A 21,520-nucleotide genomic window follows, 5' to 3' on the forward strand; every position below is an offset into this window, starting at 1 on the left:
TTCTAACATTGCACTAGGCACATTCTTATAGCATAACACTTGGTCCATTCTTATAGCATTGCACTGAGCTCCTTCTTATAACATTGCACTAGGAACATTTTCATAGCATTGCACTAAGCTCTTTCTTATAGCACTGCACTAAGCTCCTTGTTATAGCATCCCATTAGGCACTTTCTTATAGCATTGCACTAGGTCTACTCTTATAGCATTCAACTAGGCACATTCTAATACCATTGCACTAAGGTCCGTCTTATAATATTGCACTAGGCACATTCTTATAGAATTGCACTAAACTCTTTCTTATACCACTGCACTAAGCTCCTTCTTATAGCATTCCATTAGGCACATTCTTATAGCATTGCACTAGGCCTATTCTTATAGCATAAAATTAGGTCCATTCTTATGGCATTGCACTAGGCACATTCTTATAGCATTACACTAGATTCATTCTTATAGCATTGCACTAGGCACCTTCCTATAGCATAACACTAGATCCATTCTTATAGCATTGCACTAGGCACATTTTTATAGCATTCGACTAAGCTCCTTCTTATAACATTGCACAGGCACATTGTTATAGCATTGCACTACGCTCTTTCTTATAGCACTGCACTAAGCTCCTTGTTATAGCATTCCATTTACACATTCTTATAGCATTGCACTAGGCATCTTCTTATAGCATTACACTAGGTCCATTCTTATAGCATTGCACTAAGCTGCTTCTAATAACATTGCACTAGGCACATTCTTATTGCATTGCACTAAGCTCTTTCTTATAGCATTGTACTAAGCTTCTTCTCATAACATTCCATTAGGCACTTTCTTATAGCATTGCACTAGGTCTATTCTAATAGCATTCAGCTAGGCACATTCTAATAGCATTGCACTAAGGTCCTTATAACATTGCACTAGGCACATTCTTATAGCATTGCACTAAACTCTTTCTTATAGCACTGCACTAAGCTCCTTCTTATAGCATTCTATTAGGCACATTCTTATAGCATTGCACTAGGCACCTTCTTATAGCATAAAACCAGGTCCATTCTTATAGCATTTCACTATGCACATTCTTATAGCATTGTACTAGACACCTTCTTATAGCATAACACTAGGTCCATTCTTATAGCGTTGCACTAGGCACATTTTTATAGCATTGCACTGAGCTCCTTCTTATAACATTGCACTAGGCATATTGTTACAGCATTGCACTAAGCTCTTTCGTATAGCACTGCACTAAGCTCCTTCTTATAGCATTCCATTCGGCACATTCTTATAGCATTGCACTAGGCACCTTCTTATAGCATTACACTAGACCAATTCTTATAGTATTGCGCTAGGCACATTCTTTAAGCATTGCACTAAGCTCTTTCTTATTGTATTGCACTAAGCTCCTTCTTATGGCATTCCATTAGGCACTTTCTTATAGCATTGCACTAGGTCTATTCTTATAACATTCAACTAGGCACATTCTAATAGCATTGCACTAAGGTCCTTCTTATAACATTTCACTAGGCACTTTCTTATAGCATTGCACAAGATCTATTTTTATAGCATATTCAACTAGGCACATTCTAATAGCATTGCAGTAAGGTCCTCCTGATAACATTGCACTAGGCACATTCTTATAGCATTGCACTAAGCTCTTTCTTAAAGTATAACACTAGATCCATTCTTATAGCATTGCACTAGGTACTGTTTTATAGCATTGCACTGAGCTCCTTCTTATAACATTGCACTAGGCACATTCGTATATCATTGCACTAAGCTCTTTCTTATAGAACTGCACTAATCTCCTTCTTATAGCATTCCATTAGGCACTTTCTTATAGCATTACACTAGGTGTATTCTTATAGCATTCCACTAGGCACATTCTTATAGCATAGCACTAGGTCTATTCTTATAGCATTTAACAAGGCACATTATAATAGCATTGCACTAAGGTCCCTCTTACAGCATTTCACTAGGCACATTCTTATAGCATTACACTAGGTGTATTCTTATAGAATTCCACTAAGTTCCTTCTTATAGCATTGCACTAGGCACATTCTTATAGTATTGCACTAAGCTCTTTCTTATAACACTGCACTAAGCTCCTTCTTATAGCATTCCATTAGGCACATTCTTATAGCATTGCACTAGGCACCTTCTTATAGCATAAAACTAGGTACATTCTTATAGCATTGCACTAGGCACATTCTTATAGCATTGCACCAGGCACTTTCTTATACCATAACACTAGGTTCATTCTTATAGCATTGCACTAGGCACAATCTTATAGTATTGCCCTGGGCCCATTTTTATGGCATTGCACTAGGCACATCCTTATAGCATTGCAAAAGGTACGTTCTTATAGCATTGTACTAGGCTCGTTCTCATAGCATTGTGCTAGGCACACTTTTTATAGCATTGCATTAGGCAGATTCTCATAGCTTTGCATTAGGCAGATTCTTATGGCATTGCACAAGGCACATTATTATAGTATTTTACTAGGTACATTCTTATAGTATTACACTAGGCTCATTCTTATAGCATTACACTAGGCACATTTATATAACAGTGCACTAGGCACATTCTTATAGTATTGCATTAGGCACATTATTTTAGCATTCTACTACGCACTTAAATGCCTTTCTTATAGCATAGCACTAGGATCATTCTTGTAGTATTGTGATAGGAACATTGCATTTGTCACATTTTTATAGCACTGCATTAGGCACATTCTTATATCATTCCACTATATGAATTCTTAACTTTGCAGAACATCCCTAACTGTTCAAAAACAAATATACAAATGTACCACTGAATGTGGGACCAATTTTAAGATATGAAGAGAGGGGTGTGGCTATCAATGATAATTCATGTCAGCACAGAAGTTGGAATGCTTGTAAGGTATGTATGTCTGTCTGGCAGGTATCATCTGTAAATGATCAGTTGTGCCCTTGCAACTTTGATATACATGTATTCAGGAAGATAACAAATTAGCAAGGATGTAGTAAATGGCAATTTTTTGCCAGCTACTAAAAAAAATTTTTGTAGCTACTAAAAAAATTAATTTATGTTGGTTTGAAAGATTACTTGCAACAGGTCATATACGAATCCCTCAAAAAGTTAATGCATGAATTATTTAACGTACAGAGAGTGTGACATTTATCTTCACAAGGCATCACATTAAGCATTCATATTTGGACATTTGGTGGATGTGTATTTATACATACAGCATAGCCAAGCGGACGCCCCTCTTTTTATCAGTTTTGATGTGGGATTAGAGAAGTCCAGGTTACCAGATGTATATACAAGTTAGAATAAAAGCATGAATTCACAAACCAGTAAAAACATTTTGATATCAAGAAGTTCCTGGAGAAGTCATTTGTATTTTATACTGTACATATAGTCAGAGGCTTTCTGTCCTCGTGTTAGCTTGAAGATTTACAGAAAAGACTAAAATCTGGCCATGGTACTGTATGATTTGTAATTGATCTTCAGTTAGCTTCATTATATTAAACAAGTCTTTTGTTATATACAGTGATTCATATGTATTTACAGATATGAGAAATTAAAGTGTGGGGTATATGTCATTGACAAGTAAATGACAAAAATAACCAAAAAGAAATGTATAGGTCAACATATGCACACATTAAGGTGTCGACAACAGACTAGTGTTCATACACTATTGCAAGCTCTAAATCGTCCTGAGTCTATATCAGTTATGAATAATTTAACAGATTCAAAACTCAGGTTTAAGTTTATATGAAGAAATAAAATTTTAGTTGTAACTTTTACCATACTTAAGGGTATTATATAAATGTATAAAACATCTATCGGTGATCAAAATATCTGATGGTAGCTATTTCAGACTAAAAATATAACAACTTGTTTAGATTTGGAATAATAGAAAGCTTGACATATAAATGTTATTGGCAATTTACTATTATCTTTGAATGTATTTGAATGTATTTAAGGATACCTGCAATGTTGCTAATCCAGATGCATATTTCGACAATTACTGTGTTTTCAGCTCCTCAAGCCTCATCTGATCAAAATACAGATCCTTTGTCCAAGCGTTGCTTAAGGAGCAACAATTGTACTTCAAATTCGAGTATGGTCTTTTGTCTATCAATCAAAGTTTTTTTTCCGAAATTTAACACTATGGCGAAGAGAAAAATTTGGATTCAGAACAATTTTTCTTACCATTTGCTTGGCCACATTATTTGTTTTCATCAAATTTGGGAACAGAATTTTTTCAGAAAAAAAACCATAACACCCACCCCTTAAAGGTAAATGGTTGTTTTCTTCCAAGGCTCAAAATACATAAATTAAAAATCTGTTTTATTCAAAATCATTAGTAAAAGAATATCTATAGCATACAATATTACCACATAGTTTCTCATCATATGTAAATATCTAGTCTCCCACAGAGTGTAAAACAGAACATAAAAAAATAAAAACAAAGAGTTAAAATCAGACAAAATACTTAAATAAAATGGTGGAATACAATTAATCATACTATAAATTTAAAAGATAAATATAGCCTTTATGAAACATGAAACATGAAAACTTAATTAAACGCCTATTTCTACATATACAATATGATTCAATGGCGTTGTACATAAATGACATATAAACTACAAAAATACTATACAAAAATACAATATGTATGTACTATACCAAAAATTGAAAATATACACTTTGATACACAAGAAAAAAGTCAGAAAAGTTCAAAATAATTTTCGAAATACAATGTTTTCAACAGACATTTAAAAGTATCCAAAGATTCAGAGTTTTTTACATTTGTACCTAGTTCATTCCACAATTTTGGCCCAATAGTACTAAAGCTTCTATCTGAAAAAGTTTTCTTTTTGTTATATGGGACTGCATAACAACCAATAGATGACTCTGACGACCTTAATGAACGTTTCGACACTTGAGGATTTAACAAATTGATCAAATATGACGGTGCATTACCTACATGACAGTTGTACATATATGTTAAGATTTTGAATGTAATTCTGGCTTTGATCGGAAGCCAGTGTAAGTCAAACAATGCCTGCTTGGCACTATCATACTTAGAACGGTTTAACACAAGTTTGGCACACATATTCTGTACACGTTGCAATTTATATAAATCAGTTTGTGAAATTCCAAAAAGTATAACATTGCAATAATCTAAATGTGATATAACCAAAGATAAGACCAAAGTTTCAGTTGCTTCTTTCGATAGATAGGATCTTATGCACTTTATTTTGTAGTAGTTCATCATTGCTGTTTTACATTTTTTAGTAATATGGTCTTTGAAGTTTAGAGTCTCATCCAGAAAAGCTCCTAAGTACCGTATACATGTTTTTGATTTTATAACATCTCCACAAATGATTATGTCTTTTGTCTGACATTTAGAGAGTTGGCGTCGACTGCCAAAGAGAATAAACTCTGTTTTCGCATTGTTCATTTTTAGTTTGTTACTGTTCATCCAAGTGTTTATATGAACAGCGCAGTCCTGTAAGTCAGGAATTGCATCCATCTCATTCGTTAATGTTGGCACGAAACGTTTATTAGCAGTATGGTCGTCGGCAAATCCGTACACAGTAATAGATGGTGGAATAATGTCGAATAGAGTTCCGGCGTAGACTAAATAAAGCCAGGGACCTAAGCAACTTCCCTGTGGTACGCTACATTCAAGTTGTCGCTCTGATGATGTTGAAGAGCTGACATTTACACGACAGCTTCGAGGTCTCAAACCATACCATATTAATCAAGATATTTTTGCGTCATGTCATGTAAACCATTTCACCTTAAAATCTTTGTCATTTATTGTTCTCTTTTCAAGTGCCATAACTTTAAATATGTATTCTTCCGACTTTTCATTCTCGTTCTGGAATTATTTTTAAAATACCTGATACAAGTGGAAAATAGTAATGAATTTATGTAATATCATAATCAAGGTTAATTCTGTGAAAAAATTGTGTATTTACAATGAGTAGTTTCTTAGTAATATTTTTTTTCAAATTTTATCACCAATCAAGTCAAGTCTTTTTAGCCAATTTTTTTAGAAAAAGGGTGAGGGGAACAAGAAATTATCTTACCAGAAACATGTACATCTAATAGCCCTTTTTTCTTTTCAAAGGACTAGGGCTATAAGGGCCATTTTTGGCCCCACCCCAAATTTCATTTAACTTGTCAAGTTGTAACTCTATACCATAGACCTTCTGAAAATAATTGCATTTTGGGTCTAACTCGTTTATTCTGTTGCCTAGCAACCAATATAATGGTGGAGTTAAAGTCATCAAATATGATTAATATATTAGATTTGTTTTTACGATAATAGCCCAAAATGGGTAAAAATTTACGAAAAATGGGAAAATCATTCAAATTGGGTACTTTCAAAGGCAAATACAAGAAGTGCACACTCATATGATTTTTTTCTTCACCAATCATTTTGTTATAGTCCTTTAAACCCAAAAATCAGGTTAAGCAAAAAAGTTTAATTCTAGAATTTTTTGGCTCCTCAGAGGTGTACATCCTTAAATGGTCCGTGAAGTATTCCAGTACAGTAAATTGTACAGTAAAATGACCTCCACCAACATAGCAAAAATTAGACCCAAACAAAAGTTTCCCGATATATGTTAATATTTTCTTCCATCTTGTAAGTAAAATATACACTAATGAAATGAAAATAAAGAAAAAGCCACAGTTTCTGTGACCCGCATTGTTTCAGTTAAATCAGTTATGACTATTGAACAGCAGTATACTACTATTGCCTTCATTGGGGTCTCATTGGGGGGTTCCGATCCCGGATCCCGCTTACTGTTTTGTCAGATTCCCGTATCCCACTTACACTATGTACGTAAGCAATTCTCATTTTTTTGTCATTTCCCGGGTCCCGATAGACCTCATTTCCCACGACACAATAATTTGACTTTCCCGTGTCACGCTTACCAAAAATCAGCTATCCCGCGTCACGCTTAGACCCCAATGAGCAAAAAAAACAAAAATGATGAAACAGTTTTTATGAGTATGACCCATCACCGATTAATCTTTGTAAACAAGTATTTCTGACTAGACAATTCACCACCACAAAAACAATTAGGCAAAGGTGTAATATATATACATGTCAATAATATAACAATAAATACTGAGTAACAAATTATAGGCACATTCTTCTTTTATATGGTAATGAATATACCGGTAACAATGATATGTTTTATTGTTTACTAATAATCTATCAATTCAAAAGAATTATAATAGCAAATATCATCAAACTGAACACAATATTTTAAATGTATACTACATACAGGATAGGCTAATATCTCAAACATGCCTCAAATTAAGGAACTAAGAAGGTAGTATGTAAACAAAATATCTCTGTGCAGTGATAAGTGACCTGTTTCAATTCTTAACAAGTGACTGAGCTTATTCATTTGTGATGATTTGAAGACCATAGAATAAAGGTGTTAACTCAAAACTGTTATCAAATGTATGCTAAGATTATGGAGGGTGGGGTTTGAACACCAAAAAATACAATCACAGATGTGAAAATATTCCCTTGAATTTGACAGTTGTAGGAAATAAATTCTACTTTTTATTGCAATAAAAAAAATTCTGAGTCATCAACATTCATCTTTGGTGTTTCAAAGCACCATTATTGTTTTCATTTGGTGTTTCTATAGAATATTTTGGAAAAATGGTTGCCATCTCAAACACTCATGTATGAAAGTGTTTTGAAACAACACTCTTTAATTTAGAACACATTAAAAACGAGTTAAGAATTGTAAACAACTGTTAGTAATAGAAAAATAAACATAACTAAGTTAATTAAATCAACAATGGACCGTATTTATCTTCAGCAAAATATCTTCCAAGCACCTGATGAGATCTGATGATATGAACAGCATCCAAGTCTTTGCAACTATTTGTCATCCTTCTCAGATGTGTCTACTGTGGATCCATAATCTGAAGTCATATAACATATAAGATTTATAATATTGAAGGACTGGATGTTTCTTTTTGTATTTTTATTTGGGGGGGGGGGGGGGTTGGAGGAACCTGATCCCAAAATCCCGTCTTAAAAACATGAAATCCTGAGGTCCTCAATTTAAAGAAATTTAAATCCTGACATCCCGAAATTCGAAAAAAAAGAATTCCCGGATCAAGAAAGGATCAATTTCGAAATCCTGAGCTTAAAAACACCTGATCCCGACGACCTGAAAAGGTCTTTCCCAACCCCCTCTTACTTGTCAATAATTGGATTAATAGACAAAAAAACAAAAAATATAGTAAAACAATGTCATTCAGGGGCGATAAAAACTCATATACATAGTCATCCAATAAGTTTAGTTATACTGGCACTTAATATGTAAATCTTGTATTCCGTATAATTTTGCTATTTATAATTTCTATCTTGCTTAACTGTAATAGTTTTAAAGATAGTAGGTGATAACTGAAATTAATCAAAACTAAGGGCAATTGCTACTATAAGGGGTCAGCCGATGGCTTTGATCATACAGGCATTCTTATAGATTTTGTATTGCCGGTATTTTTTGCTATGTGCAGTTTATTGCTATCTTTTATAATTTCAAGACAAGAGCAGGAGAACTTAGTACAATGTTGTCATTAAAGGACATTATAACCCTCCACAATGACCTAGATCTCACAAAAATGAGTTTGCACCAATACATAAAGTGTTCAAAATTTCCCCTGAGAACAAAAAATCGCCAAAATAAATACTGTCAAATTAAAAGTGTATATGCAAAGGTATTGATAAAAGTTTTGAATATGCCAAAATATTTTGTATACCATTTTCAAATAAATAAATTTGGTGTTTTTACTGTCTTCTGATTGGTTAAAATCGTTAGTTTTATTTTCAATGTTATCAATTTTGATGGCGACACGCCCACTTTGACGTTGTGTATTCATACGCTAACATGTGTGTACGTTGTCATTGATAATAAAAATAATATATAAAAAGTTATTTGAGCCTTATTTTTGATAGAAATTTATTTATAAAGAATGGCAATAATTTATTTTGATTTTATTGAACCATAAAACTAATTTTTGACTCTTCACATTTTACATATTCCGCTTCGCGGATTATTCAATGTGAAGAGTCAAAAATTAGTTTTATGGTTCAATAAATTCAAAATAAATAATAGCCATTCACTAATTAAAATCATGAATTTTTACTCCCCCGAAAACAACCCGCTATCCTATACTCAGTCTCTTTTTCTTATTTTTCTACAAAAACAGACACAATTTCTAAGTTTAAGAATGTGAATTGTTACTGATACCTACTTGCATAATCAGCTTCAAGCAGTCTTGATGAAGAATGATTAGGTGTGATTATTCTGCTTGGTGCTCTGGAACCTCTGGGACTATTAACTGATGCTAACCTAGATAACACTCTATCTTTCTTAGCTGAATTGAGAGGCATGCAGGCATGTCCCAGTATTGAGGCAAAATACATAAAACTTAACAACATCTGAAAGTAAAAAGAACACAATAGCATTATGGTACATTTAAATGGTGAAGGTGTCAATCAGGTCCATTTCAAAGGAGCATAACTCCTGAACAATAAAAACCATGGCAGTAAAAAAGTATTATAAGAGCTCTATTTGAAGAGTTTTCAGGCTAAAATAAAATTTTGTTGTGCTTTACGATTCAAATAACTTTCCTTTCTCTCCAGTGACAGAACAGAACTAGGAATCCATTAGCAACAGAAATGTTCAAAACTATATGACTGTTATAAGTTAGTGTGGCAAAGGTACACGATTAATTGTCTTACCTGCATTGAAACAAATATACAATTGTACCAGTCATAAGGCGTGATGTCAACATTCCCACATAGGGTACCAGTAGATACAGAAAAGTACAGGAATTTACAATAAATTATAGCAATATACACTGGGTCATCTACATCCTCTCGTAAATATTTCCAAGATGATGGCTGAACAAAAAAAATAAGAATCATGCACAATATTATTCAATATGACCAATTAAAAAAAAAATTCATTGTCATTTTCAGCACAATCGACATTTTGTGGGTATTAATTTTTGTGCCTTGAGAAAAAAAGATAATTTGCTGGATACTTGATTTCATGCATGTTTTGCCAAAGTCAATATACAAGCCTATGGAAAATGTAGACTTTTTATGTTTAAGGTGGTTCCTAACACTACAGGGAGATAACTCTGTAAAGTCAGCTAAACGTTTTCATTATGTTGTGTTGTAAAAGGAATATTAAGCTTCTCAATGATCAAAATTGGTGTTTGTCAAACTGCTATATAACCAGTGTAATTTTTCTGACAAAACGGTTGGTTCGAAATTTTTGAAATCTTTATATTTTCTTTAAAGGGTCAAAGTAAATACTTTGACAAAATTTTATGAAAATTAAACGAGCCAAATAAATTTTAGTGAAAGTGTGGGCCTGTGGGGTACCACCTTAAGGTTAGCCTACATCCATGGAATCCATGAAAATATGAATAATAATGAATCCATAGTAACAAAATAACCTTGTGACAAATACACAGAAAAAAAAAGAAAACAAAAACTCAAGGAGAATTCAGGCAAACAGTAAATGAATAAAATAAAAGATTCCCCTTTATTTATAAAGAAAACTATACAGGAATGAACCTATACAAAAATAAACAACTATCTTCCGGAGACCAAATGACCTGCACTTGCATAACTAAAGCAGTTATATGTCCCCATAGAAACCTAGCAAAACCCTCACTTAATAGTCAGCTTTAAAATAGGGAATTATGTGTATTTGTGATATCTCCTTCTAATCGTTTTAACCCTGATGTATTCTGTACCTTTAATCGTTTAGTAATAGTATACAATCCAGCAAACAACAACAGTGTGGCAATGTAGGACTGTATTAGAAATATCCAACTAACAGGCTGAATACCAGAAATCATCTGTCTGGCTAAATTGGCTGAAAGTAAAATCAAGAAATTATATACATGATATAAAGGTAATGAATAAAATTATTTTAAAAATAAGGAAACCTTTAGTGTACTTGTTATCATTCTTTGGTTTTCTTTGTCTACGAATATAGTCCCTAGTGTAAACAGTTTATAACTTGTAAATTTTTTTCATACACTTTCCCATTTTATTTCTTGATATTTCATGCATAAAATATTAAGTACGGGGATGAAATTACATGCTAAAAAAGTTTGGGTGCTAAATCTTTATGTTAAGTAGTGAATAGGTCTAGTTAAAAAGTCGAAAATTAGTATGTCTGAATCTCAAACTGAATTTTGGACCCCCTTAACATAGAATTGTCAATATTTTGAGTTGGAGCAGGACAGGTAGACTTTTCTATAATTGTGATATTATTTGTCCCAATAGTAGTATACTACACTGAAAAAATATTTTTGAGATAGAGCAGGTGCTATTTTTTTCAATTTGACTTTATTGTTTAAAAGAAATGCACTAAAATATCCTGTCATTTTCAAATTACCTTTACCATGGGTTAAAAACTTTTCCATGTATTTTCCAAATTACTGTGTTAATTTTTTTTTTAATATGGATTAAGAAGATCACAATTCACTATTAACTATAATGTGTTTCTGATTGTCAACAACCAATGATAAACTATAGCCCTTGCTTAAAGCAGATAACAATTTTTCGAAAATCAAACATACCTGAGGTTATGATAATGAGGACTAGATTTATTAGCTGAAGTATAATCATGGTAGCACTACTCTGAAAGAAAACATACAAGTCAGATAAGTTGTAAATTTGAATATTTATCAAACTGTGCTGCAAAATATTTTCCACCTTTTTTTGTACTAGGTTTGAAAACCTGCCATTTACTGAACATTTATCATTTAAGTGAGAAGAAGTTCATCATTCTAACACATGTGCCAAATATTGCAAATATTCTGCCTTTCATAAAGATCTATCTCATGGAGAAAAAAATGGTTGATTTTTGAAGAAAGAAAAATTAGCAAATTATCTCCCTCTAATAAGTTTTTCAATAGACATTTTTGCCATTCAAAGATTGAACTAGTACTGCCTTCCAAGGTTGATCTTTTTGATTTAATATGTCAATGTCATATGTTAGAGCATTGGTTGTACATGTAAGTTAAAAAAAAGATACCACATCTCCTTATTTCTTCTGTAAGTGCAGAAATGGAACCAAAAGATAATGCAAGTTTTCGTTTTTAAGATCCCTCAAGTTACCAATTTTTATACAGTACATACACATTACAATTCTTTTGATGAAATTATAGTATATTGATACTTACTGCCTCTAACACTGCCGTTGTATCATTTTGTGGTAGAAAGTCTATTATTGTTTGAATTAGTAGATTAATTCCCTGAAAATACATAGAACAACCTTATAAAAGATCTGTTTAATTCAGGTACAAAATTGACATACTTTTGAATATTCTTGAAACAAAAACAAATATACTGGGTACTGTTCAGAAATATTGTCTGTATTTTTACAATCAAAATTACAAAATTATACAAATGAAAAATAATATTTACTTCCAATAGTTGTAAATTAAAGGCTCTATAGAGCCTGTGTTGCTCACCTTGGTCTATGTACATATCATAAACAAAGGACAGATGGATTCATGACAAAATTGTCTTTTGGTGATGGTGATGTGTTTGTAGATCTTACTTTACTGACCATTCTTGCTGCTTACAATTATCTCTATCTATAATGAACCTATGAATCTATTCCAGTAGTTAAAATATTTTGTAAAAATTTACAAAATTTACAAAATTTATGAGAATTGTTAAAAATTGACTATGAAGGGCAATAACTCCTTAAAAGGTCAAGTGACCATTTTGATCATGTTGAACTATTTGAAGGTCTTACTTAGATGTACATTATTGCTGTTTACAGTTTATCTCTATCTATAATAATATTCAAGATAATAACCAAAAGCTGCAAAATTTCTTAAAATTACCAATTCAGGGGCAGCGACCAAAAATCTTGTTGCCTGATTAGTCTGAAAGTTTCAGAGCAGATAGACTTTGACCTGATAAAAAATTTAACCCCATGTCAGATTTGCTCTAAATGCTTTGGTTTCCAAGATATTAGACAAAAACTGCATTTTACCTTATGTACTATTTTAGCCATGTCAGCCATCTTGGTTCGCAGGCGGGGTCATCGGACACATTTTTTAAACTCAATACCCTTATGATGATTGTGGACAAGTTTGGTTAAATTTGTTTTAGTAGTTTCAGAGGAGAAGATTTTTTATTAAAGATAACAAAAATTTATGAAAAATTGACAAAAACTGACTATAAAGGGCCATTACTTACTTCTTAAGGGGTCAACTGACCATTTTTGTCATGTTGCCTTTTTTGTGTATCTTACTTTGCTGAACATTATTGCTGTTTACAGTTTATCTCTATCTTTAATAATATTTAAGATAATAACCAAAAACGACAAAATTTCCTTAAAATTACCAATTTAGGAGCAGCAACCCAACAATGGATTGTCTGATTCATCTGAAAATTTCAGGGCAGATAGATCTTGACCTGATAAACAATTTTACCCCATCAGATTTGCTCTAAATGCTATGATTTCAGAGATATAAGCCAAAATCTATATTTTACCCCTATGTTCTATTTTTAGCCATGGCAGCCATCTTGGTTGGTTTTTTAAACTAGATACCCCAATGAAGATTGTGGCCAAGTTTGATCTAATTTGGCCCAGTAGTTTCAGAGGAGAAGATTTTTGTAAAAGTTAATGACAACAGACGACGGACAACGGACAACGGACGATGGACGCCAAGTGATGAGAAAAGCTCACTTGGCCTGTGGGCCAGGTGAGCTAAAAATAGGCTATCATAGCCAGAGATTTTTTCATAAGTCACCATAGTAGATTGTCTACATGAGGTATCCTTCATTTCTGTAATCTTTATATGTTTTTTTCCATTTATATTCTCTGTTCTTTATAAACTATAAATTTATTTGTTTGTCTTTTTTTTGAGGTATTGACACATTATTTTTGATTTTGAAAACCCCATCCAGGTTACAAATAGGGAATTTTATCTTGATGTAGCTTGATATTTAATATAAACATCTGTCTTTGTTGAAGACTATTTATGTTAACCTCTAGATGTATTTTGTGGTGTTTTGGTTGTAGGTTTTCTGGCTCATCTCTTTTCATTCATAAGTATTTTAATTAAGTATCTTGTTTTCCTAAAAAAAAATTACCAGCCTTGATATGTATATTGGAATTTTGTCTTGAGAACTAAATCAAGGTCAATAAAGAAAGGTAATATTGATAACCTAAACATATAGATATACATGTACCTGGAGAATAACTGTAAAAATGATAGTTTTCGTTCCTGTGACTGTCCTGAGTACAGATAAACATTTTTTACACATATAATCTCTACATCTGCTGCCATTAGTCAGAGTACCAGATGACTGTTCTCTGCTGGCTTGTTTCTGCAAATGAAAATATTCATTTTACATATGTTTATTTTGCATTGCACAGTAACTTCTTTTAATTACTAGTATTTGCATGTACAATATATCTATAAACAATGCAAATCAATTGTTTGACTCATTGCCAAATTTAAAAGTAGTTTGTATCCTACTATATATATACCTCACATCAGAATCAATATTTAATACAAATATATGAATTTTAATATATTGGGGGTACCTTCAGAACGAATAACAGTGAAAATTCTTGCCAAATGACATTAACAGTAGTTTTTGGTGCATGACAAGAAAATGTGCACTGAGGCAAGATCATCTCTTTTAGAAAACAAAAAAAATTATCGATTTTGACGAACCACGTTATAATTTTTATGCCCCACCTACGATAGTAGAGGGGCATTATGTTTTCTGGTCTGTGCGTCCGTTCGTCCGTCCGTGCGTCCGTCCGTGCGTCTGTCCGTGCGTCCGTCCGTTCGTCCGTTCGTTCGTCCGTCTGTCCCGCTTCAGGTTAAAGTTTTTGGTCAAGGTAGTTTTTGATGAAGCTGAAGTCCAATCAACTTCAAACTTAGTATGCATGTTCCTTATGATATGATCTTTCTAATTTTACAGCCAAATTAAACTTTTGACCCCAATTTCACGGTCCACTGAACATAGAAAATGAAAGTGTGAGTTTCAGGTTAAAGTTTTTGGTCAAGGTAGTTTCTGATGAAGCTGAAGTCCAATCAACTTGAAACTTAATACACATGTTCCTTATGATATGATCTTTCTAATTTTACAGTCAAGTTAAATTGTTGACCCCAATTTCACGGTCCACTGAACATAGAAAATGAAAGTGTGAGTTTCAGGTTTAAGTTTTTGGTCAAGGTAGTTTTTGATGAAGTTGAAGTCCAATCAACTTGAAACTTAGTACACATGTTTCCTATGGTGTGATCTTTCTAATTAAATGCCAAATTAGATTTTTTACCCAATTTCACGGTCCATTGAACATGTAAAATAATAGTGCGAGTGGGGCATCCGTGTACTTTGGACACATTCTTGTTTCTCCAAAAATAACAGTTACAATAAAACAAATGATAAATAAAATTGAGAATTGAAATGGGGAATAAAAGCTATACTACAAAGAGGTTCCAATCATACCTTCTCAAGATCTGCATCTATTTCTGTAAGGTAGCTGCGTAAGATATCACTAGTTTCTTCGAGATTCTGTATAAGCTGTAAAGTCTGCAAATAATTCAGGTTCATACCCTCATCCCTACAAAATATAAAATACAGTTGTAAACTAAGAGAAATAAAAAAGGCCCTATATGAATCTTAAGAAAATATAGATGAACGAGTTAAAGAGATTGCCATGCAAAAAAAAATGACATACATGAGTTTGTATAATGAGGTATTTATAGCTAACTGACAGCACCCCAACAACACAATAAAAAACATATTGATATCTAGAGGTTACATAATTATGGTTTTCAACAACGACAATTGTATTTAAAGAATTTTAATGCCGTTGTCTGATAATTTGTTTTTTACATTGTATGTGGGGGTGGTGATTGCTGGAGTTTTTGTCTCGTGGTCCCACCAAGTCCTAAAAATAGGTTGTCAATGTGACGTAAGATAGTATTTTAAGGACATCTACCCTTGGCTTGTACACATATCTTTATCATCTACCTAAATGATCTGATGTGATACAGGTATGGTAGACAAATACCTTTCTTATCTACCTACATGTTCTGATGTGTGATGATACAGGTTTGGTAGACAAATACAATAGATAAAACAAGTCAACATTTAAATCAAATATTATTGTCATTTAAAAGTGAATCATACACACTGCACACACTTGGGGTTAAAATAGAGATTGTCTGCTTCAATGCAATGGTTCAATCACATTAATTAGATTTTTGTTACTGTAGATTTGTTATTATTCATTGAATACCATTTTTTGGTGGATACCTGTGAACAGGAACTCAAAATTTTGTATAGGTATAAAAAAAAATTAAAGCAGTCGACCATTGCAAAACAATGAACCAAATATCAACACAAATGCAAGTTTTCCTAAATCCATGAAAATTGGGACACGTGAAAATAAATGAATCAGTGTAAAAAGTTATTACTGACAGGGAGATTCAGGCAGAGAGGGGCTGTAGGCATGTTCCACCTTTAATTTTCAAAATTGTTAATTTTTCCATATAAAAATCTGAAAAAATTATCTGCATCCCTCTCAGTATGCTCAGTTCAGCTTTTTTTTTAGCATCACACCCCAAAACTTCAAATCCTGGATCTATCCTGACTCAGACATTGCTAACTCGCATATTTTTACATACAAATCCATTTAAACCACTATGAAATATCTGGTATCTTGTTCAAACTGTGAACATTTTAAAACAGTGATAATGATTGACCCTCACACATGAACGTAAATGAGAAAATGATTTTTTTAATGTTTTTGAGAGAATTTTGAATCTTTGGAAATATTCTGTTAATTATGACCATTGACATGTATTTTACCCTTATATTAAAAATCTTGGACTACCAAAATGATACAAACTTAATCTGACTCCCTATTAGGATCAACCAAGTTGGTCCCATCATTTCAATAGATTGATTGATTAAGAAATAATTCCTTCATGTCATGCTCTATGCTCATTTTAACATGGGTAGGCATTATATTTGTCGATATTTTACACTGAACGTTAGCGAGGTGTAAAATGTGGTCAAATATAATGCCTACCCATGTTAAAATGAGCATAGAGCATGACATGAAGGAATTATTTCGATTCTAATAGGACAATTTATACAGTATTTTTATAGGTCGAAGCGTACGAAATTACCGTAAAAATGTTTGGCTGTTCCCGTTTCCTCCTCGAGGACTCTGTGCATTGCATTTCATATTTGATAAGTTTAAAAACTACGAGCAGGATAAATATATGTTGTTTAATAAAAATATATTATAAAAGTTTATGTTAGCTGCCTAAATGTATATATTTTAAAGGATAACGATGGAAATAACGTTAATTTAAACAGTAACTTTGTGCGCATGTGTCAAACATATGTTGTGCTCATTAGAACACGGCTTTGTTTACAAAGCGTAATAAGGACGTCATATTAGAATTCTCTGTTAATAACAATACATATGGCTTGTGGATATTTTAACATCAAGTGGCAAAAATGATATTTCATGTATATTCAAAACATTAAGAACAAGTTCAAACTTAACTAATAAAATTGTCCAAAAATGGGGAAAGATGGGACAAATAAATGTAAATTTAATTTATATATATATGCCACTACAAAAACAATTGCTGATGGGCAAAAAAAACAACAATTATAAGCATGCATCTCCTCCATCACAGGCTGTCATATACATAAATATCTAAAACATTTAAAACTTCAAGAGCTCAGGGGTGGATCCAGCTTTTTAAAAAGGGGGGGGTTCCCAACTCAGGACAAAGGGGGGGGGGGGGGGGGGGGGGGGGGGGTTCCAACTATATGTCCCTATTCAAATGCATTGATCTTCCAATATAAAAGGGGGTTCCAACCCCCAGAACCCTCCCCCATGAATAAAGTTTTTCTCACAAGAAGCAGACTCTGAGGTAAACTCTAATGATATTTGAATTGTTATAAAGTATCGAAATATAATAATGTTTATATATAAAATAGTAATGAAACAAATAATTCAAACATGTCAGATCTTAATACATTGTAATATATGAATACCAAAAATTTATCAGATATTATCAAACTGAATACTACATACTGCATTAACCATTGACATGACGTGCTTTACTTACAATTTGTCTTTCCCCATCTTATGTGATTGTGTATGGGTCATTTGAAACATTTTTATTACACGAATTAGACAGTTACACAAACTTCATAAATATATATCTATTTATTTGTTATCTCATCAAAATTGATAGTGATAATATAATATGAATTGCTGATGTATATTTATATAAACACAATGTGAAGTAAAGGTGAATATCTACATCTATAACAGTTGTACTCTCTTGCCTTGTTTGTTCGAAGAGATATGAAAGCCACAAATATACAATGATCTGACACGTTTTTATTCTAATATCTTTAATATATATGTTAATAATAATATGTATACATGTAATTAAGTTCCAGATATCTGATATTCAATGATATACATGTAGTTTGATCTCAATGTTGAATTATCATTTTAAATGAAAAAAAGTTGTTGTTCCTAAAAAATCCTTTATATATATGTCTTAATTTGCCACCATGCATTGATTTAGAATTAATAACATATTCGTTTTCTTGCACATGGCAGTCATGTCACTTAGTATTAGGATATTAATTGGTCCAAATTTTCCCTGTGTCAATTCATACATTTATTACATTGGTTGCAATGAATTACATTGATTTCCCAGTTAGATAAAAACCGATAATTTCACATGTGAAATAAACGTGGTTATTTCACTCTCTGACGTCATACAACAATAGGCGTTGTCAAGACGTCGATAACGTCGGATCAAAACAAATTGTCAATGCGTAGGAAAAAGATATAGTTCCTTACATTTTCTACATTAATTTCATAAAAAAAAAAGCCATTTGCCAATGTAATAAAAAGAATAACTAATCGCCGTATTTGAATATCAAAAATAAGACAACTTGTGACCGAACGCCGCTATGGATTAAACTCGTGCTGCGCACTCGTTTAATCCATGCGTCGTTCGGTCACGCGTTGTCTTATTTTTGATATTCAAATACGGCGATTAGTTATACTATAAATATTTATGTTTACTGTTGTCAGATGAGAAAAAAAAAACATACAATGATTGTTGTTAAAGAAAATAAATAACTTCTGTTCCTTCAAATTTAATAATAATCTCATCTCAATTGTGTCAACCCCCTTCTTTCTAAAATTCAATTTAAATGTAAAAATTGAACTTATAACATACCCTTATCTAATTAAATACTATTATATTTCTAATTTGTATGTATACATTTAAGATTCATACTGTCACAGACAGGTGCAGACTTCAATAAAAAAAAAAGTATGCAAAATTCACACTTAAAATCTTTTCTGTGTTGCAGAATTACAAAGTTTTTTTTTAAGAAGATGTCTACCAAATAAATAGCATTAACATGTATTATGGAAATGTTTAATATTATCATTCAAAGATGTCTACAGTATTGGACCTGTTGTCATTTTTATCATCAAACAAAAAAGAAAAAGAAATAGAAAAAAACGACCGTTACCACATATAACGTGAGTATAGCTTTTTGGTTATTTGTTATTTCTTTGGTTATATTTTGAATATTTTTCATGTAAAAACCTTTTTGATCGATGCAACGGTGTATTTTCGTCACTCTCTGTCGTAAACGGTGATATATCTCCCAAACTTTCGCCCCCGTGATCCCAGTATAACTCAGTAAATAACTCAGCCATGCTGTAGTACAGACAGATGGTTGATCATGTGACAGTGAAACTGAAGAGGCTCCTGTGGAAAGTCTTGGAAATCACATTGAAGCCAAATGAAAATAACAATGTTTTATAGGAAGCCTTTTTCACGATGAGAGTTTTTAAAAGAAAGGACATTTAATAAATCACAGAAAAATTCAAGTAGGCCTATGATACTGATCTTGTAAACTGTCATGTATCTTTTTGTTATTGTCTATTGAAATAATAAGTGTGGACACAGATCAGTGTTGATACTTGATAGATGAAAAATTTGATTAATGTTAGTATACTTGCTAGCCTAAAGTTTTCTCCTGTAAATTTATTTTAGTGGTGCCTCCTTCGGGCGTATTCTGAGCTTTATGTGAGTCTTTCTTATAGGGTTCTATGTTTTACCATGGAAGTATTATATTGACAATATAATACTTCCATGGTTTTACTTATATTCAACAGTCTTTATTTCGTTTAGGCTAAAAAAATAATTAAAAAAATCTTTAGATAATAAAATTGAGTCATAATGAAAAAAAAAACAATTAAGAAATAAAAAAAAAAAGCATGTATTATATATCTCTTGTAAATTATATATCCCTATATGTATAATAAAAAGATGCATCCAATTAATTAATTTATATAATAACGCCGTTGTGCGCTAACTATACGGAAGCACTTTTCATATAGACACAGAGGAAGATAAAAATGATAAGATGGTATGATTGCAAATGAGCTGCAACTTTTTCGACCTACATGTATGATCTTCAAATTTATCTTTTATTGTTGTTATATGAAAAGTGTTTTTTTTATGTTGTGTTAGTCCAGTCCACGTTACAGGACAGGATCGAGCCCCCACAGAAACGTTTAATGATGTCATATTCTGTATGAGTCTGTCACAAGTCAGTAGTCTTTAAGGTAGATCATCGGTATATGTTTCCCAAAATATAATTTTCTTATACTTTGGCAAAATGTAGGTTTTACTATGGTTTTTTCAAAAATATAATAAAAAGGATGCGTCACCGTCTAATTTTCAAGCTATGAGTCGCTGAAAATTGCATAAATTTGCTTAGAATGATTATGAAAAAACACAATATTGTGCATAAAATTGATTCGAAAACACAAATGTGTGGTATTTGTTTAAATATTTTGAATAATGCAATCAATCAGCAAGTTTTCTTCATATACATAAACAGTCAAACCAATAAAATTGCACAACTGTCTACAAATTTTCCGCGTGAGATTTTGACAAAATAGACTGATGCATTTTCATTGTATATATATATATATAACAGTTAATGAATGTAATTTCTCCAGGTCACAATGTCTTCCAAAATAACCGTATTTTGTCTGTTAAAACTAGCTGTGTTTTTGTTTAAATGTGTATTCATGTTTTTGTCTGAATGTACCTTAATCATTCTAATCACTTACATGTAGTTTATTTTATTTTATTTGTAATTCATTTGATTGTGTGGCGGAGAGCCTATTTTTGAAACAACATTACTTCCCTTGAAAATGGACTATTGTGAAATTAACATTTCAATATAACTGTTGATATAAATTATTGATAAAAATGAATGTTTTACATGTCATAATATCTATTTACTTTAATGTGCTTTAATTTGTGAAATATATTCACTCATTTTGATAAATTTGCAAGTGATCATTTACTTATGTAGCATTTCTATTCATAAAGCTATTGT

General features: G+C 32.1%; 2 protein-coding genes across 8 annotated transcripts in view; one reads left to right on the plus strand and one right to left on the minus strand.

Annotated features, from left to right (window-relative positions):
• LOC139500062 (zinc finger protein 226-like) overlaps window positions 1-21,520 on the plus strand; it is a 52,676-nt gene that overhangs the window by 24,320 nt on the left and 6,836 nt on the right. For 2 of the 6 annotated variants that reach the window (XM_071288784.1, XM_071288783.1), the window contains exons 1-2: window positions 10,822-10,961; window positions 19,553-19,640. The exons of 1 other annotated variant lie outside the window; for it this stretch is intronic. The gene's annotated coding sequence lies outside the window, so the exon portion shown is untranslated. Of the gene's footprint in view, window positions 1-2,758; window positions 2,890-10,821; window positions 10,962-19,552; window positions 19,641-21,520 lie in introns of those variants that run through there. 3 more of the 6 variants (XM_071288786.1, XM_071288788.1, XM_071288785.1) reach the window with 3 other exon arrangements.
• On the minus strand, window positions 7,711-19,860 carry LOC139500063 (uncharacterized). 2 transcript variants are annotated; one of them, XM_071288792.1, is made up of 9 exons: window positions 19,708-19,860; window positions 15,542-15,656; window positions 14,270-14,407; window positions 12,241-12,312; window positions 11,635-11,695; window positions 10,801-10,922; window positions 9,773-9,934; window positions 9,283-9,469; window positions 7,711-7,944 (listed from the first exon to the last, which is right to left on the minus strand). In XM_071288792.1, the coding sequence occupies exons 1-9, from the start codon at window positions 19,818-19,820 to the stop codon at window positions 7,901-7,903; spliced, it is 1,014 nt and encodes a 337-aa protein (XP_071144893.1). In that variant the 5' UTR covers window positions 19,821-19,860; the 3' UTR covers window positions 7,711-7,900. The 2 variants fall into 2 exon arrangements, with proteins under 2 accessions (XP_071144893.1, XP_071144894.1); XM_071288793.1 differs by lacking the exon at window positions 19,708-19,860 and adding an exon at window positions 18,193-18,470.

Source organism: Mytilus edulis, chromosome 13, assembly GCF_963676685.1.
Source record: "Mytilus edulis chromosome 13, xbMytEdul2.2, whole genome shotgun sequence".
NCBI lineage: Eukaryota > Metazoa > Mollusca > Bivalvia > Mytilida > Mytilidae > Mytilus > Mytilus edulis.

Bases quoted from the DNA above. Each gene is read 5' to 3' on its own strand.
- LOC139500063 (XM_071288792.1), bottom strand. From the start codon at position 19,820: ATGGCTGAGTTATTTACTGAGTTATACTGGGATCACGGGGGCGAAAGT. The intron at 12,313-14,269 runs GTACATGTATAT...ATGTATTTTCAG, and splicing joins TTTTTACAGTTATTCTCCAG to GGAATTAATCTACTAATTCA. The intron at 11,696-12,240 runs GTAAGTATCAAT...GTTTTCTTTCAG, and splicing joins CAACGGCAGTGTTAGAGGCA to AGTAGTGCTACCATGATTAT.